The sequence below is a fragment of the Parasteatoda tepidariorum genome, chromosome 9 (genome assembly GCF_982258835.1).
Source record: "Parasteatoda tepidariorum strain Cologne lab strain chromosome 9, Ptep-v5.0, whole genome shotgun sequence".
Classification (NCBI taxonomy): domain Eukaryota; kingdom Metazoa; phylum Arthropoda; class Arachnida; order Araneae; family Theridiidae; genus Parasteatoda; species Parasteatoda tepidariorum.
In genome coordinates this window covers 77,728,336-77,748,725 of record NC_141763.1, presented here as the reverse complement: position 1 = coordinate 77,748,725, position 20,390 = coordinate 77,728,336, and the positions used below count along the sequence as shown (strand labels likewise).

At 27.3% G+C, this 20,390-nt stretch overlaps 1 protein-coding gene across 2 annotated transcripts in view; it reads right to left on the bottom strand.

Annotated features, from left to right (window-relative positions):
• Positions 1-553: 553 nt before the first annotated feature.
• The window catches only part of LOC107446775 (protein C-mannosyl-transferase DPY19L1), a 28,916-nt gene continuing 9,079 nt past the window's right edge, over positions 554-20,390 (bottom strand). For both annotated transcript variants that reach the window (XM_016061534.4, XM_043047624.3), the window contains exons 7-21: positions 18,998-19,055; positions 18,825-18,916; positions 17,106-17,178; positions 16,873-16,977; positions 15,927-16,013; positions 15,794-15,850; positions 12,912-12,992; positions 9,390-9,491; positions 9,240-9,311; positions 8,913-8,960; positions 7,399-7,518; positions 6,069-6,243; positions 5,316-5,415; positions 2,526-2,651; positions 554-744 (exon numbers count right to left, since the gene is read on the bottom strand). In XM_016061534.4, the coding sequence (XP_015917020.3) occupies positions 600-744; positions 2,526-2,651; positions 5,316-5,415; positions 6,069-6,243; positions 7,399-7,518; positions 8,913-8,960; positions 9,240-9,311; positions 9,390-9,491; positions 12,912-12,992; positions 15,794-15,850; positions 15,927-16,013; positions 16,873-16,977; positions 17,106-17,178; positions 18,825-18,916; positions 18,998-19,055 (1,441 nt within the window). In that variant the 3' untranslated portion in view covers positions 554-599. The remainder of the gene's footprint in view (positions 745-2,525; positions 2,652-5,315; positions 5,416-6,068; positions 6,244-7,398; positions 7,519-8,912; positions 8,961-9,239; positions 9,312-9,389; positions 9,492-12,911; positions 12,993-15,793; positions 15,851-15,926; positions 16,014-16,872; positions 16,978-17,105; positions 17,179-18,824; positions 18,917-18,997; positions 19,056-20,390) is intronic.

The following is a 20,390-nucleotide window of genomic DNA, read 5'->3' as shown; positions in this document are numbered from 1 at the left end:
ATTTCCAAATTTGAAAGAATTCAGAATGGAAAAAATATAATTTAAAATAAGTTATTATTTTGATTAACATAGTGACTATCATGCTGAGAGTTTTAATGATTAGGTTACATGGTTTCCCATATAAGTTACGTAGCTTGATTACAATATTGAATTAGCTAATAATTTTTTCCATTCTAATCAACTTTGGAAAGTAATTAAAGCAGGCATGATAGATTACTTTCGAATTATATGTTTGAATTTTCATTTAATTTGTAGTTGAAAATTTATTTAAATTAGGTGAAATTATTATAAAAAAACTTCATTAATATTTTAAAAATGAGTTTAAATGGATTGTTAAAAACAAAAACTGGTTAAAATTGCATAAGCTATAATATTTGTCATGATTTTTAAAATTTAATATAAAAAATGCATTTAAGACAAGATATAGCCATATGATAAGAATACACTTCCTAACAACTAGATCTTTCACTTAGAACTATTCTATTTTCTTTCTCTTAGTTTAATCTAAATGCAAGACTGTAAAAAACATTTTAAAGAGATATGCTAAAATGGCTTCTCCTGATGTTAGTTTATTTATATTTATTTGCCTGAAGTCTTATTTAAATTTCTAAAACTGTGTACATAGCATTTCTGAAAACTTTTCTAAAGGGATATGGATTCTTAACAATCCGTTGACAGAGATTTTCTTTGTCTTTATTTTCTGGATCTTCTATGTCCCATAAATCCACCATTGCACAGCCTTCCCTAAAATAAATAAATTCAAATAAAAATCTCGATTCTAATATGTTCAATTAATTTTTAAAATTTCATTTTACACTCTCTGAATATAAGCCACTCTCTGGATAAAAACAAATTATCTGGAATTATCAGAGTAAATTTTAGATTTAAACTAGCACGGTTTAATTCAATTTTTTTTTTTAAATATATTTGTATGTGTTATAAATTCATGGTAAATACATAAATTTTTTTACTATTATTTAGTAACAAACTTTTTCATGATATTAAACAAAATAACGCAAATAAATATTTAAATGCAGTAGAGCGCCGATTATCCGAACTGCTCGGGACTGAATGTTGTTCGGATAATTGGAAAGTTGTTTAAAATCTAGTATTATTATTTATGCACTAACTTCCCTTCATACTTATTCCAGGCTTAGGACTGGCAATACTATCTAAAATAGCTCTGGCGTGTTTAAAAGTAATTTTTTTAAAATATTTTTTATTGATAAATTTTTTTAAACTTTTTTTTTTCATCTTGAATTTTTTTAATCATATTTCAGCTTTTTATAATTTTTTTGTCAATTACTGATTTTACCACATTTTTCTTTATTTTCCATTGCAAAAGAAATCCAGCAAAGACTTTTGTTTCAAAGAAGATGCTCTTTTTAGAGCAGCCATGCCCCTTATTCTTTTTAAATAATCAACTGAACTGGATCAACATCATTTTGATGTTCTAGACCAGTGTTTCCCAAACTTATAACTTTTGTGTATCCTTTCTAAATTTTTCGTAACGCTGTGTACCACTAATAAAAAAAATCAATGTATTTTTTACTATAAAAAAATTGCACTAAAGTTAAAAATTACAACTGGCTGTTGACACACTAATTATTAACTGTTAACTCTGCAAAAAATAGCGAGTATAAAAATACGTAATCGTAAATTTTCATGGCTAGTTTTGTTTTTAAATAAAAAAAATTTGAAATTTTCGTTTCTTGCAAGATATTTCGCATAAGAACGCGTACCCCCGCTAAACTGTTCCCGTACCCCCGGGGGTATGCGTACCACACTCTGGGAAACACTGTTCTAGACTGTTAAAATGAAGTTCGCATTCTTGGAACAGTAGGGAACTTGGAGCATGTAGGTTTAACTGTATAACAATACATGTACGTATGACTACTATAAGAAAACTGTTAAAAAACGTTGTAAATTAAATATGGTCATCAAATGTAGTGGATATTATTTATTCTTCTAAATTTAGAAAAATTGTCGATAAGTTAAAAAGCATTCTAAACCTAAAAAAAGGGAAGAAAAAACGAATGCAGACATAGTTCGGATAATTGGACGTTCGGATAATCGGCGTTCTACTGTACATAAATGTAAGTAAATAAAACAAATCATAATATCTGCATAATAATCAAGATTGATATAAATTGGTTTCAAAATTGTTTCTTATCTTATGTTAAGAAATTTAATTTAAGTTTAAAAAATACATTTTTAATAGAAAGTGGTGAAAATCAAGCATTATCTAGAATTATTTACTAAATTGACACAGAAATGATATCACCACTCTAATTACATTTAAAAAAAAAAAAAAAAGGTTGCATAGGTGAGATCTAAAGATTTGAGGCTGGGGATAATCAAATGGGATATCTCGAGAGGATCTAATCTCGTAAAGGGATTGAAATACACCCAAACTAAAATTGTACATGTTTTTCAGTGGCATTTTTAAATTCCCAGATTTTTCCAGTATCCACCACATTATTTCATAATATTAAATAAAAATTAAATAACTAGAAATTAGGTACCTTCGTCTCCCGAAGCACCAGCTTCTCTCTAAAATAACATATTTAACTTTCATGCTCAGTAGCGTATCATACACTTTTTTGATAGGTTTCCTGCTGAAAATCTGATAAACATTCTTGGTTCTTTCTCTGAAAAATTAAACACTTTTCATAAGAATAGTCACAGCATTTAGATAATACAAAAGTGTTGAAAAATGTACCCATAATATAGTATTTTAGTTGTCACAGTCATATGAAATATCTTTCAAACATAGAAATTGAAGTCTTTGAATATTTTTGTCATAAAAAATATTTTTCCTATTTTTGTTTTCCAGGAATAACTCAGAAATAAGAGACTTTGAGGATATTTTTTCTACAATGTTTAAAATTGTGTTCTCTAATTTTTTGGCCCCAGGACTCCTAAGCTGACTTTTGCTGAATGACTCCTAAGGAATTGGGCTGAATTTGGCATTGTTAGATTGGCTTTTTTTGTTTTTGTTTAAAATAGTATTTTCTAATTTTTTTTGTTCCACCCCATAAGACTGGAATGACTACTAGGGAATGAGACTGAGTTAAGCATTAGATACGTTGTTTTTTTTCAAATTTAAAATTGTACTCTCTAACTTTTCGTCTTCCCTTAAGGCTGGATTGACTCCTAAGAAATGAGGCTAAATTTGATGTCACTAGATAAAGGTTTTTTTCCAAAATATCTAACTTTTTATTTTTTTTCTTTCAACATGACATATATTTGCAGGGATCTTCTTTTCAGTTGATGTTCATTTTACACTTACCGAGACATCTATGAATGAAAATACAAAAACTTGATGATCAAATTGTCGTACTAATGGTAATCTAAATCTCCATTGAAAAATGAGGGTTCTTTTTTTCTTTGAGCAGCAATTATATCACAAATGCCTTCAGAATGCTATCAGCCTTCGATGAAGACTAAAATGTGACTGTTTGCTACTAAAATAGAGATAAAGCTAAAAAGTGACTATTTTTAGAAAACAGACTACTAATTTTATAATAAAATTTACTATTTTAATTAATTTTTTGCCAAACTCAAATTTAAAATTTTTTGTGTCCTAATGGCATTGCATATTAAAAATGAAAGAATTTGAAAAACTAATTTGAATTATGAGAAATATTTTTGTTTATCCATGGGACATACCGAAGTGTGCAGTGTACCCGCTAATCCCGCCTAAAAATGAAACTCACAAAATTCACATTATTTCTACTTTTATCACATTTTTTTTTTTACCAAATATGCTACTTTTATTTATACCATTTATTTAGGCTACTAATATTTATTACTGAGGTTACTATTCAGACTACTATTTTTGACCTTGGGGAATAAAAACAACTATTTTTGCATACTAACAGCAAAGGAGGCCCTGCAAATGGTAGCAATGCACATGAACTATATCACATTAATTTTTATATACTAAACTGAGTGAGTAATTATTTAATTTTTTCTATATGAATTCTCACCTAATAACAAGCAGGAATTGAAATCATATGGTCACTGATCTGAAAAACCAGTGACTAATAGATATTATTAGGTTTATATGTCTCGGTTTGATTTTTTTTGAAAAGAAAAGTTAATTAAGTGAATTGAAAGGAAAATTTACAACACAAAAAAATCTAATGTAATAATTCTGGAGAAATGTGCTATTTTCTGACAAAAACAAACATGGACAAAAACATGAAACTGAAAATTAAACAAAATAGCTTAATTATTTTATGCTTCAAGTCAAACTTTAATGGTCTCATACAGACAGACCGTTGTTAACTTCAAGCCCTGACTAGTATGTTTAGTATGACTAAAGGGCAATTTAGGTTAATTAAACTCAATAAATAATCTGGTAAACAAAGCAACAATATATACGAGGGTTGTCCATAAAATAAGGTTCCCAACGAATTTTTACAATGAAAAATATGTTTATTGGCATTGAATAATATATGTTTGGAAAGCTTAGACTTAATTGGCGTTTAGATCAATGCATTTTTGCATGTGGTGTACCATCTTCTTTATGCCTAAGTCGTAGAATTCTGCCGCCGCGACGCGAAGATAGCTTGAAACCTCTTCTTTCAGTTCTTCCTCGGTTGTGAAATGCGTCCCTCCCAAGTGTTTCTTTAATTCAGAGAAGAGGCAATAATCACTGGGGGACAAGTCTGGGCTGTAAGGGGGTGTGTGACAGTATTCCATCCAAATCTGTTGATGAGAACATTTGTGGCACGGGCGGTGTGCGGACGTTGCCGTTTGTTGTCATCCGTCAGCATTTTCGGGATCCACCTTGCACAAACCTTGGCATATCCTAAGCGGTCACTCAAAATGTTGTGAATGCAGGACTCGCTGACATCAGGGATCATCTCGCTGAGGTTCCGAACAGTTACCCTTCGATCTTTCAGCATTGCTTCTTCCACTTTCGCAATCGCTTTGTCCGAAAACGATGCCCGGCCAGAACGTTGTTCGTCTCCGCACCATTTGCAGACATGTTGCACATTCATACACTTTTCCCCGTACACCTCACACAGTTTGGAATGAATGTCCACCGGAGGAACGTTTTTTGCACTCAAAAAATTAATCAAAGAGCGTAATTCGCACCTGGCGGGAGAAACAAATGAGAGCTCCATCTTTCACGGCTACCAAGACAAGAATGAATGTTGTAGACAGCTCACCGGGGTGGGAACTGGGAGAAAGGGAGCTAAGCTTCATGCCAGTCTCGCCAAATCCCGCCTAACAGCGTTCCTAGCATCCGCAGCTCCTTGGGAACCTTACTTTATGGACAACCCTCGTATAAAGAAAATTACCTTAATTTAGAATTTTCATAGTGAGGATGATTAACAATTGGTCTTCTGGTGGATAACAAAATATTAGCCATTGTAGGCATTGGGCCAGCAAATACAGCATCTATGATATTTTTTGAAATTAAAATATGTTTCACTTACAAAAACAAACACAAACTAGAATGATATAAAGCATTATTTATAACAACAACAAACATTCTGGAATTAGAATTATAATCTGTTGAAATAAAAAAAAAGTAACTGATATTACTAAATTTTGTTATTCAATTCAGCATATTATTTAAACCTCCTAATGAAATGAGGTTTGATGAAAACCTGGGAAATATAATACTTTACTTTAATTAGGATTTTACTATAATATTATTGTACAAGGCAAGCCAAATTGTTTTCAAGACTTAATCTACTAGGAAATCAATATTTGTTACAAGTATTCATTATTACTCAAGTGGGCCTTAGATATGGAACAACAATTCTTCACAAATATATGGGATATATATATATATATACAGTGTTCTCCTTAATCTTTTTATATATAAATGCACAAATAATTATAGGAGTATTAGAATTTTTTTTTTTTTACAATAGAATTATATATTTTTTATTTAAATCTTAATGTTTAGTTCGACTACACATTTAACCACAAATCCCAATTAATTAATTTAAACTGGAATTTAAGTTATCAACAGGCGGAATATATGGAGAAAGCGCATGTTAAACAACTCATTCACTTTGAAATTAACAATGATCAATAAATACCTTCAGGAAGAGTTGTATTCACCCAGGATATAAGCTCTTCTAAATCAGGATTGCTGAATTCACCAATGATATTTCTTTGATGTTTGATATTTGTTACACCTTGTACGCTCATTGCACCCAGAATTCCGAATAAAATGTAAAATCTTACTTCTTTGGCATCTAAATATCTGAAAAACTTAGAAACAAGTTTATTTTGTTTAGACCATAGTATCGAGTCTAAAAGAAAAATCTCTAACATAAATATCATGACACTTTTATGAATTAGAACTATTTAGCCAAAGGTAATAATTACTAAAACAGCAATAAAAAATTCTTGTTTGAAAAAATTGTGTACAAATTTTGTGTATATTTATCTCCTTACAAAATATTTTCTTTACATTTTGCACTTATGTACTTCTTTAAAATTTTATTTCATTTAAATACACCATGATTTCTTTACATTTTGCACTTACGTACCATCCTGTAATATTTATTGGAATGTTTTAAATAATTGATGATCTGTTATTTAAATAAGTGATATGAAACAATCGAACTGATATTAACATTTTAATTTAAAAACAAATTGTTTACACAACAAATAAAATCTTCTTTACTTCAAACTTGGGTAGCTTTCTCCATGACTAGATCAATACTTTTATATGTTAACTATCATATTTCTTTAATATTCTTAAAAATAAATAAATGAATAAAAATTAAGGTATTTGGTTTAAAAAAAAATTTAAAATTGCAAATAATTTCTGATTTTGCAGTTGGAATTTAAAGAAATAAAAAACAATCATTCATCTTGATTATTCAATGTAGACCAAATTTGCTTAGAAAATACAGAAATAAAAAGGGAAAATTCTAGACCAACAAAATCGTATATTGCCATGTGTTAATTTGTTTACAAAACAAATAAAATTTTGCTACTTTTTAAGTGCTTATTTTTTACTTCCAAAATAAAAATAAAAAATTTGAAAGGAGAAGCTTTTGTAAACTTAACAAACCTAAAAGAAAATTTTTCTTTGTAAACCAATGAGTTATTCACATTAAATTATGCATAATAATAATAATAATTATATTTTTAAAAGTTGATATTTTTTTAAGTTCATAATATTTTTTTAGAATTAAACAAAGTAGTCAGCATATAGATTGTTAAAGAAATTTCTGAATATATTCTGTAAAATTTTAGCAATCTATATATCTTTTAATTTTTATATATAATATATCAATACAGACCTAAAACTGTTTCCATTCATTAAAAAAATTACATATGAGACATTTTAATGCCTTTCAATAAAGTTCTTTTTTTAAATGCTTTTCTAAAACATATTATACAGAAAATATTTACCTTTCCAGACATTGACAATGAGGCTAGAAGACACAAGTGAGGTGAAAAAAATAATTTCAACCGCATTACAAGAGCAGCCATTACAAAAAAAGCAAAAGACTGCAGTATGTTGTACATGACCTAAAATTTAATTCAAATAAAAAATATATATACATAATATTATTAAAAAATTTTTTTAATGGATGGTACTAAATTTAAATAAACATTTAAATTAGGAATATAATTGTAAATTCTTAAAGCAAAAGGAGCCTATTCTTTTCAAATTAATGTAAAATAACTAAAAAATAACGTAGTGAAGAAAATGATAAGCACAATTAAACAAGTTTGAGAATTATGGCTATTTTGGCAACAAAGTACCATCATCAGTGCTAAAATTCATGATGAAGAGTTATCGTTATCTTATGCAATAATGGCTCTTGCATGGACCTTCCATGGTTCTGGCATAATGGACCTTGCAAGCTCCTTGAAGATCAGGTAAGTGATAAGAGACATCCACGCAAATTAATTTTAGTTTTCATCAGTATTAAAGGAACAAAGATCTTGAATCTCTTTTTCCCACTAGGACACTGTTTTGTGCTTTAGCAGCTGCTTAGTTCAATCATGCATGAGCTATACCTTTCCCGGTTTAATTAATGATATTAGAAATTTACTTAAGACTTAATAAATAATCTTTTATGAGTCTTCATCATAAGCCTAAACACACCTCAAAACTTCCGATGTATTTGTTAAAATAAAATGATCCCTAAAACTAATAGCACCTCTATCCTGCTTAAATTAAAGCTCATTTCACTTAATCATGATGTTCATTTGCAATGGGTACCTTCCCATGTGAATCTCCACGGGAATGAAATGGCCGATATTCTTTTGCTAAGGAGGGTTGCAGGATTACAACAACTCCCTCTTCCACACTTACTTTTTCGGAGTTATACTCTCTGAAAAAATCAAAAATCTCAGAGGAGTGGAAAACGCCCCCAACCTGTAATTGGTACAAGGGATCAAAATCGCGTTTGTCCCTTGACCTCCCGTGTGATAGACGTAAAATTTAAAAAAAATCACATTTAGTGTCAAAAATTAATATTTAAGTCAGAAATAAAACAAGAACGGTATCAAAATATCGCCAATAACTATTGAGGATTACAAAAAATAAAAATAAGTTTGATTGCTAGAATTAATTAGAAGATGTTTCTAATAATTACCTTTCAATTTTGTCAGTCAATCAAACACGTTTTTATATTTTTAATCTTTCATTTTCATTAATTACTTGCCAAGTTTCAAGAGTATTTTAGTTTTTTTGTTGCTTAAATATTAATTTGCAATCTCTGATATGCATACTTTTTTGGTTAGGAACCTAACTGCATACATAGAAGATTGATAATTAGGGAATACTCCAGATATTCTTTGACTTTCATGGTTTAAATAATATTGTCAGCATAATTAACATGGTATTTTTCAATTTTCTTTTCAAACATTCAAAATTACTAAACTTTCAATGAATTTACAAATTTCTCACTCACTTCAGCATTTTCATAGTTATCGGTGTTGTCCGTGTTTTTCAACAAAACCTAGAAGAAAATAATCAGAACAAAAATTATGATAAAAAAACGATATGTAAATAATATTCACTAACTGTATGTAAATAATATTCTATGAAATCCATTTTTATAACGTACTGTCTTAATGAATTAAGGTAACAAAAAATCAAGGCAATATTAGATAAAATAGTCTTACTTAACAGAAATTAAAACAATTTTATGTCTTAGACTGTTACAAAGAAAACAAAAATTATTCTTAATAAAAGAATATTGTGACAACTTTAATTATATGCATATTGAAATACTCACTTGATAAAGAACAATAATTACTATGATTACTGTAAAAGGCAAAACTAGTGTCTTGGTAAGTTCAACAAAAGACTGAAAATAAAAATTTAACTAAGAATTATAAACATAGATTTATGATGACAAATAAACCAAATGTAATTGAAAACATACTTCTAAAGGCAAAAAATCAAATTCCACTGCACAGGTGTAGAGCATAGTATGGAAATCTTCATAAGAAGTAAACTTTGATTTTAAAAGATTCCAAATATGAGCCTAAAAATATCAAATTACATCATTTATCATGGTAATACTTTTATTTACTAGTAATAAAAGTGTTAAGTACCAATTTATACCCACCATTTACCTATTAATTGTATTTTAATTACTTTTTAATAGACAAAAAGTATTTGCAACGAAAATGTGAAAAGAAATCGCACTTTTCAAAATTTTATCTTTTTAACTTAAAACAAATTTTATGTGCCCCAAATTCACAAACTTCTTCATTTTATTGAAAGTATGTCACCCTGGTGATTAGTGTTATGTACCTTTTGATTTCGTTGCTTTCTATGTAAGAAATATTTATGAAAATTTGTCAAACTATACCTGGCCTTCCTTCAGGTTCAAAAAAGTATTTTATTTTTATTTAGAGTATTGATGGTAAATTCACTCTGGAAGTAATATTAAGTACCTTAGAGAGAAATATATGTTGATTTGAATTTTCAGTTTTCTCTACATGTACTTTAAATTTTTTGCTTTTTTTATTTATTACTTGTGCATTAAGTACTAGCGCATATAAAATTTATTTTTTTCAGATACTGATCCCTTGTAGGATCATTACAAATTGATTTTCATAGATTTTGAGGATACATTTACAATCTACTAATCTGCAGGGTTCAATGCCCAATCTAATGCAGAAATAGTATATGCTCAACTGGATGTGTTAATCTATGTACCCAAATGATACTTTTACATGTCCAGACATCTTTTTCAATGCAAAGATGTGAATGTAATTATTGTTTATCTCTCAGAAAAAAGTTGCACTAACAATATTATATCTATATAAACACTTTAATTTTAAGTATTATTAATAAGAAAGCATTGATAGAGAAAATGCAAAGCATTATTATTAACAAAGAAGCAATATCATGGCAGCAAAAAAGGCTTTTTATGGTGTTAGAGAATTTTGAAATCTCAGGTGGTATTAAGACGAAAATTCTTATACAAGTTCCACAGCCATTTTATTTTAACGTGTACAGTTTAAGTATGAATTTTTAACTGAGAAAGTAGAAAATATGACTAGTCTGGTACATTTGAGAGTAAGATCTTTGGGGGAGGAGCATATTTAAGGGAATATACATTAATGTGTGGCAAAAAGACATTTCAAGTCCAAATTATATAAGATTCACAAAGAACCATATATAACTCACCCCAATTTAAGTTCATTTAACCGGAATGCACATGTTATTCAAATGAATGAAACAGAATTGCAAATGGTTTATGGCTAAACCATTTGCAATCTGAGAGAGAGGATGAACCAGACTTCGACGGGTTGATGAGATAAAAATGACTTCGTTACCCTACGTGTAAAAAATTGGAGAACCGTGTGTCATGAAGAGATGCCTGGAGAGTTTTCATGAAGAAGGTCTTAATCCACAATGGGTTGTTGATCCAGGGATAATAAATAAAATCAAAATTATTCACAACTGGCAAGTGCAGATCCTTAAAAATTTTATTTTAGAGTGACAATATAAGCTTTCAAAGTTATTATTTTCTTATGGCAATTGGAGTATTATACTTATTATATAACTTCTCGAACTCACACATTAATATTTATGTTAACAAATTTTTTTTGCCCAATAATATTAAGGTCTTAAAAAATAAATTTTTTTATATTTTTCATCTTTTTTAGTGCTTTTTTATGCTACCTGACATCTTGTTGATCTCTGAATTCGCTTTGCCAAAACTTAGGGTAGCAGTTAACAATATCTTATGGAATTTCTGATTGAATATTTACATACTCAACCGGGGCATGTCATATTCATCCTTACATGGGTAAAAAATACACGCTTGATCCAAACTTTTTATATGTCCCGAGTAATTTTGACTCACAATATTCTGATTAACAGACACAAAATAAAACATGTATTTATATAGAAGGAGAATCTAGAAATGGCAGATGTTTATAGTATTATTACTAGAAGAATGTTAATTCTAATTACAGGCATTTATTTCATATCACGAGAAACAATTGAATGGAATAGGGTATGCATCATGCAAGGTTCTCCATTCTGTTTCACTAATGCATTATAAAAAATCATTCACATACTAAAGAGTGATGTAACAGATATTTAGAGTTCTGTCAATAGAAAATTTCTAGATCAAAATATACCAAAAATTAGAGATGGGGCGAATAACCTGTAGTCTATGTCCAGAGTTAAAGTGTATTCTTCCAACATGTAGCCAAATAAAACTACATAAATTGCATAAGAAAATTTTTAAATGTTCTTCAAACTAATTTCAATAATATTTTAAAAGAATATCAAAATTCAAACACTGTAATTCTAAAATATTTAATTTTTTTTCTTTTCCTTTATGAGAATCTTTTAAATAAGTCTTTTTTTTCCACTCTAAATGCAGTTTCAAGATTTATTTAGAAATAAAATATGCTAGTATATATAGTAAAATATAAAGTTATTTTTGCATATAAAAAAATTAAAAAACTTGCTATAATTTAAATTAATGTCTGATTTATTTATGTGTAAAAAAAATAAGAAGAATAAAAGCACTTGTAAATATATTTAATTTGTTGTACTTTGTCATTTACTTTGAAGACTAAGTAACATTGTTGTTAATAAACTGAGAAATGTTTACATTTTTGATAACTAACAATAAAAATAAATTTATTGCAGCCTTCAATAACTTTTCAAAGACTATCAGAATATTCTTCTATAAATAAAATATTCTTCTACTCCAATATATTAAAATTTCAAATGGAACACAAGTTATTGATTTTCTTTAACAAAGAATGAAATAAGTTTCAATAAAAATTGAAGTATACTTAATAACATTCAAAGTTACATAAAATATTAAGTTAAAATGTATATTTTCAAATGAAAAAAAGGTAGGGGTTATTTGCAAGTTGCAAAAATATTAGAAAAATAAAGGATACTTTAAAAATTTATGAAATATTCTAGGAAATAAAAAAAAACATTGAAAATAAGGAGATTTGACTCCTTTGCAGCTTTCAAAAACTTCCATTATGTGGCTTTCAAATGTCACATAGGTATGTTTTTTGCAATTTTGGACTTCCCCTTTGTGGGAAAAAATAATCAATTGGGTGTTTAGGTAATAATTGAATGACGCTTGTTCTGGAATAAGAACTATAATCTGTAGAAATTAGATAAATTTTTTTCTGCTGCTGACATCTCTGAACACAGTTTGGTCAATAATTTCACAAAAAACATAAGCATTAAATATAAATGAAATTAATATTTGATTAAAAAACTAAAAAAGTAATATAATAAATAATACAGTTTCTTATAAGATAAAAGAACAAAGGGAAGACAATAAATAATAAAGTTTTTTTTATGAGTTAAACGAACAAAGGAAAGAAATTCAAACTCTTTTAAAAAGAGAAAATCAAATAATTTGAGTTCAATAATCGAGTAGTTTTAGACTAGATTTAAACATTACATCATCTTTGACTTGCAACAATGTTGATAGAAGCAGTTTGATAAGAACACATCCTAGCATCAAAGAAATTCCTTGCAAAATCTAGAAATTAAAAAAAGCAAAAAATATTATTAATTTAATTAATTATTATTTTGTTAATATATTATTCAAATAAAATTTTGTGTTCATCAAAAATACTTTTATACTGCATAGCATAATTTAACACAATTATTAATTAATTATAAAAACTTTCAACTACATTATACAATCAGATAAAGTTATTAAAAAAGTAAAGAGTAGTTAAGTAAAGTAGTTTATCATAAAGTAGATTTTAGTATAGTTCAAGTAAGCTTTTTATGTGTTAGATGCAAATAAGCTATTTCAGACCTTTTAAATAATCATATTTTATACCCTTTTTTTTAATACTGAAATAAGATAAGTCATGCGTAAACAAAACATAATCCACTAAGAATACAAAACATTCAATACAAATTGACTATAATAAATTTACAAAAATTATCACTATATTTGTATCGAACACATTTATTAAAAAAAAAACAGATCCAGACAACAAAGAAAATAGAATTTGAATTTAAAAATTAAATCTAATAGTCATAGTTTCTGCCTTATTTTGACTGAAATTTCTTAATTCAATAATTTAAGAATATTTGTGTATCCATGATTATTTTTTTTTAGAAATTATCTCACATTTTTGTACTTGACTAAGTTCAAAAATAAATTATTTTTTTTTAGAATAATTAATGTTATAAAATTATGGAAATATGTTTTTTTAAAAAAAGAACTGCAGTAGTTTTAAAAGGAAAAGAATTATTTTAACTTTATTCTATTTTCTTGGTATCAAATAAATTTAGCACAGTAAAGTTTTTAATTTATATTGATGTAAAGGTAATAATTTTAACCTATGATTCTTAAAAAAAGTTTACAAGAATAAATACTGTAACTATCCTTCAGATTTACAGAGTAAATTACATTTTTTAAAGCAAAAAATTTTAAGTGCAGAAATAATAGATGAAATAAAATAATAAGTTCACATAACACGAAACATTTAATACCATATATATAGGTGATAAATAATGACAAAACGAGATTATTACTTTAAACAATAATGCATTTTAAAATTACCAAATGTGAAGTAAAAATATGGTCAAGTATTTTGTTCAAAATTAAGTAAGTAGGTAAATAATTATGGTCAATTCAGCTCAGGTACTTTTACTGTCATACAAATTTAGAGGTCTTCTAGCATGTAAAATTCAAATACTTGCATCAGAAGTATAGTAAAATTTATAATAATATTTGTTATATTTTAAATTTTCTATAAACTAGAAAGTATTCATTTATAAAAAAAAAAAAAAAAAAAAAACATCAGGGTGCGCAGCCAAATCTTTCAACAAAAAATAAGTACCTTTTAGGTATTAGAATAAATACTGTTAAAAATATTTTTGTGTGATAAATACATTTAAAAATATTGTGTGAATAAATACATTTAAAAATATTTTTAAGCGCCATATACATTAACAAAATGCAAAATAATTTTCGAAGACTTTACACGATCATGTTAAAATAACCGGTTTCTGACAAAGAACGCTTTTCTTGATTATATTAAACTGAACTCAGTGGCGCGACAGCCCATAGAGAGTCAAGGCCTACTGTGCCCATCTCAGTTTTCTTGACCTTGGGCTCTGGAGTGCAAGAGCAGATGTTCCGGTTAGGTGGTCAGCCGAATGCGTAACCCCCAGTGTTTAGTTCCCACGCATGCTTGGTACTCATTTATCGACCCACTGAAGGGATGAAAGCCTGAGTCAACCTTTCCCGACCCGAGGATCGAACCCAGGACCTGTGGCACAGGAGCGTGAAGCGCTACCACTCAGGCACCGGGCGTCTCTTGATTATATTAGCCAAAAAAAAAACAAAAAAAAAAAGAAAAGATTTTTCAATTCGATTTCAGAGGGTGGAAATGAAGACTGAAATTATGAATATCTTGCAAAATGCAGCAGAGTTGCACAGGAGGGTGCAAGAATTTCACCTAACCCAGCTAAGTATATGCACATGCGAAACCACAACTATTCAACAACTATTGCGGAACCAACTATTTCAACAAACATTTAAAATTATTGCCGATTTCATACACTATGGAGCGGCGATATGCCAAAAAGTATTGTGAAAACATTATATAGAACAATGAGAAGATCGCTCTTTTGCATAAGACATGACAAAAATAAAAAAAATCTCATTTTCGAAAAGAGAAATTGAAGCGCTTTTTAAAAATAATCAGTAAAAAAAAGCACCATTAAGTGCTTTTAAAAAATGAAAATCGAAAATAAGCACATTTTAAAAAAGCTACGCACCATCTACATTCTTTTGCGGAAAAAACTTAATTGGTAATTTTTTTGAAATATTTATCGTTAATTAATTTTTAGGTAATGCTTTTGGATAAAATGTAATATTACAAGTGTTATTGGCAGTAAATGTCTTTTTAGAAATAGTTTTTAAGTTGTGATAGCAAATTAAAACCTTTTTATTTTGAATGGAGAAAAAAAAGTTAACTTTATTTATGTTTTGCATTGGAAGATGGTAGTCTTAAATAAATAGAAATGATAAAATAAATTTTATATCATTCAATTTCCATAGCAAATAACTAATGGTTTTTATTTATAATTATAAAAATTTCTGTTTTTACGATTAAAGAACATTATTCATCAATATAATTTCAAGCAATGTTTTAGATAATTAACAGTCATTTGAAATTATTTAAATGGAAGCAATATTTTAGCATGATAAATAAATAACAAGCAGAAAACTTAACAGGAGGAAAACTGTTTTAGATATACATTTATCAATTATTCACAAATAAAAGAGAATATTAATAAAAAAATATAACCTACCATCACCAAAAGTCTGTGGTTAAATAACTTGAAAAAGTTTTCTTTCGTAACTATCACCTATGAATTAAATAGTTTTAAATTAAAAATGCAAAGAAATAGGATATAGTTAAATAAAGAAGTGCAGAATACTTACATAACACATTAAAAGCGTTGATGCATAAAAGGAGGCTATAAGCATTTTATTTCCAAACAAAAATACAACTGCAACAATAAGATTAAGCTGAAAATAAAAATAACTAATAAGCAAAAATTAAAGGAAAAATAAAATTATGTAATAAGTTAAAAGTGTCCAAATATCAAAAGTATTCGGCAAATGCAAATCTTAACAATTTTTATTTCCAGTAGAAAAAATAATTCGTCAAAACACAGAATTTTATTTGCAAAATTTACGATTTTATCGCATTTGGCGAAGTGGCAAATGCTTAGCGCAGGCCCTGGACTTGCAGCGTTCTTATTATTATTTTATAAACTTTCCATAGTATCAAGTTGTGTTTTGCGCATAGTAAGAAAAATTGAAATAAAAACACATTTTCTTTTCATAAATGTCACGAATAATTATGAAGAATATCGGACAAGATAATTCATGCACACAATTCTGGAATAAGTTAAATCAAAATAGAGCTCACACTTTTCAGCTAAATTGTAATTTTAGTATTTCGAAAACACATTTCGTGGTTTCACCACAACTCCTCAATAGATTTTGCTAACAACCTTGGACATTATTAAAGACGATTTAAGACCTATTGAATAGAAGTAGTATATAATTAAAAAAACATTTAGTCCCACATTTAAACATTTTTATAAAACTAATCAAAAGCAAAACCCTAGAAAGTCCAAGTGAATAAATAAGTGAAATATCATTGTTTGTGAACATACATTATGTAACAAAAAATATTTTACCTAAATTCATAGTCTCAAACTATGCATTTTTTAAAAATACAACATTTTCACATATACTGACAAAGAAATATATTCACTCCTTTCATACAAATGCATTGTAACAATAAATTTAAGATACATAAGAATAATATATTGCGATAGTAAATATTAGAAAGAATAAAATATTGATATACACTTACTAAATGCCCATTTAAAATAGACTTGAAAACATCAGATGTTATAAAATTGAGTAGATATAATCCAAATAAAACTAAAACTTGAGTTAACAAAGCAAACTGTGCAAACTGAAAAAAATACAGAGATCCCATATAAATTGATTTTCAAAAACTATATACTAACATTTATGAAAATATAACTTTTATATTTTTGAGAAAATACTTTAATTAGGAAACTATAGGTAAAAAAAAATTACCTGCCAAGATAACATAAATAAAATTGAAGGAATGGCAATGATGAGTGAATGTTGAAAGACAGGTTTTTGGCACCTATAAAATAATTAGAAATCATATTTAAAAACAGGAATAGTATTAAATAATTTTTTGACTGTTCAGTGTTAAATATAAGGTACATAATTTATTCTTCAATCACAAAAAAATGATATAAATAATGGCTTCGTCATGAATATCACTTACAAAGCTAACATATATAATTTTGGGTAGACTATACTTGGGGGTGCCCCCGCCAAGTTGTGATCGCGATTGATCGCCAAGCTGGCTGATGTTGAAAACCAATCGTGATTCTGATTGGTTTAGATTTTAATCGTGATTCTAATTAGTTTAGAATTTAGCGTTGTTTTTAAATGAATTTTTAAATGTAATTTCAGAGATCCGTTAGTTCTACTTTGGATACCGTCTGGTAAGGTTATTTTTGCTTCTGGTACTAAAAATGAATACTGTCAATAAGATAAATCTTAAGTTCCTGTAAGATTTTAATAACAATGAAAAAAAAAACAGTGATTGACTGGTGTATGGATGAAGGTTTAATTAGTAATAGATATAAATGTCCTGTTTGTGGGTTACCACAGCGTTCTGGGCAAAACAAGTATGGCGCCAAACATACGTCGCCAAGGGGCACCCTCAAGTATATTTTTCCCATAATTTTTCACCTGCATTTTATATAATATTCTTTAAAAATTATAAAAGAAAAAATATTTTTAAAAAAATGACTTACAAGAAATTTGAGGCTTGAAAAATGAAAAAAAAATTCAATATAAACAAAGATATATATCAGGCTTCTTTGGGGAAAAAAAAATCAGATTTCAAATTCAAAAAAGATGTAGTTACATGACATTTGAAAAATAAGTTTGGTGGAATAATAGAAATTTCGTGGTTTCAATGTGAAGCAAATAACATTTGCATATAGGAATTTTTTTTCCAGTAAAACTTAATTCTTATTCACAAAATATGCTTCAGGGCAAGCTCAAGTAGGATTTATTATATAACATCACACATAAAGAACACCTTCAATGTCACAATTATTACAATCCCATTGGCAGAATCATATCATTGGTCACAATGATTCGTCACACACCATTGGCAAAGTGGAGCCTTGAACTCTATTAACATCTCTTAGTCCACAATGTGCCATTAGAAGAATGCTTTTTACACCTTAAATTCATTTGAGGAAAACAATAAAAATTCATGAGAAAAAAATTTTTTTTAGCACAAACATCTAAGAAAGTTATAAACTGATTTAGATAAGATTTTTTTCTTTCAACCGAGATGAATAAAATCTTATAACATGTAGTTTACTAAAGTAGAAAATGTACTGCCTAGGTAAAAATCATTTTAATAAATAAAAATAATATATATACCATGATTTACCACACAATGTGTGAAGTGAGCTGAATGTCAAGTTGAAATAACCATGAAGTTGGAATTAAACTTTCAATTTAAAACTTACTCACTTTTACAGCACAGTAATTAGCATCACTTTTAGCAAAAATAGAAAGTAACTAAAATTTTCCCTGAAAGAAGGAGTCAACTGAACTCTACTATACTGCATAAAAATCTTTTTTGTAAATAAAAACAAAACACATAACATGATTTAGTACACATTGTATAAAACTGGCTGAATGTCAAAAAATCCACCATGAAGTTGAAATTAAATTTCCAATGCAAAATTTACTTACTTCAACAGCAAACTAACTAGCATCATTTGTAGCAAAAATAGAGGATAACCAAAACTCTCCCTCAGAGGAGGAGTCCACTGAACTCTAGTACACTACATAAAAAATAAAAGCAGAATTAGAACTCTAAATCACAATAAGATTAGATTTAAGAAGCCAAAATTGTTTTAATTTACCTCTCCATGATTAAAAAAGAAGCAGGCAGCAGATAATGCTCCACCACATACTGAATCACTGTTTCAAAATATATGATGATTAATAAATACAATTTTTCAGTTAATATTTAATTAAATGAATATTTAACAGACTAAAGCCGCCATATAAGCGGGCATGGCACTCTTACTAACTGGGTCAAAAGTCACTTTATCACAGCAAAAAACACTTTATTATTTGTATCACTTCTATTTTAATCACCGTTACAATTAATTCAACTATAATATTATCATAACTAATAATTTTTATCTAGTGGGAAGCTAATTTGAAATACTTTCAGACCATTAAGGGTTAAATAAAATTAAAAAAAAAAAAGTAATTTTGTGGTTAAAAAAATTAAGACATTTAATAAAAAATTAAAATATTGAGTTACTTTAATATTAATTTGTTAAAGTTATATACTTCTAGGAAAATTAAGTTTTATATTAAAGAATCATAATTTAAAAATAATTTTTATAGCTCTTTTAAAAAAAAAGAAAAAAAAAGGATTCTGCTATTATCTATAAAGCATGATAAGTAAAGGTATTGATTTAATTAAAATCATATTTTAAGTTTTCAAGAGTTTCTAATCTTTATATAAAATAGTTAGGGGAAACAAATATATTACATTGTCAGCATAGCCATACATAAAATGTATTAGTACTTCAATATTTAATTTCCAATGAATATTTAATTAGCAGTTACAATTAACACACGTTATTAGTTGATTTTAAAATAAATAATTATGTTTCATATCATTAAAATTTTAATCATTCATTTGCTAGCATCAAGGGATTATTCCAAAATTTAATTTTACATTTAGAGAAGAAAAACAGAAAGCATTTGCAACTAATACAAACATTTTGTAAATCATATTATTAAATTAATCTACTAAAATGCAAAAAAAAATTTAATAAATAATAAGTGCTAAAATAATATTTCTAACATTTAAGTAAAATATTTCTCATTTCACAAACCTTTTAATACCATTAAGAAAAAAAATATTTATTGATTTTAATAACAGAAAATACAGCTTTGAGAATTGGATTTGAAAAAAAAAAAAAAAAATAGTTGCACAAAATTATAATCTTTCTTTTAATTAATAAATACAGTTAAATAAAACAAAGATAAATGTTTTTATTGAAATATATCTTGGCACATGTAAAGAATGCAATGTATTGATTAGAATCCTAATAATTATCATTTTTATTAGCATACACAAAACCGCTTTAAAAGAATAAAAATATTTTCATAATATTGCTTTCTCACAATTAAATATTTTAAAAGGTTTAATTTAAAGTAGCAATTTTTAGCATAGATATTAAATGTATGTTTTTCAGATAAAAATCAGTAAAAATAAGAATTATTTTGAACATT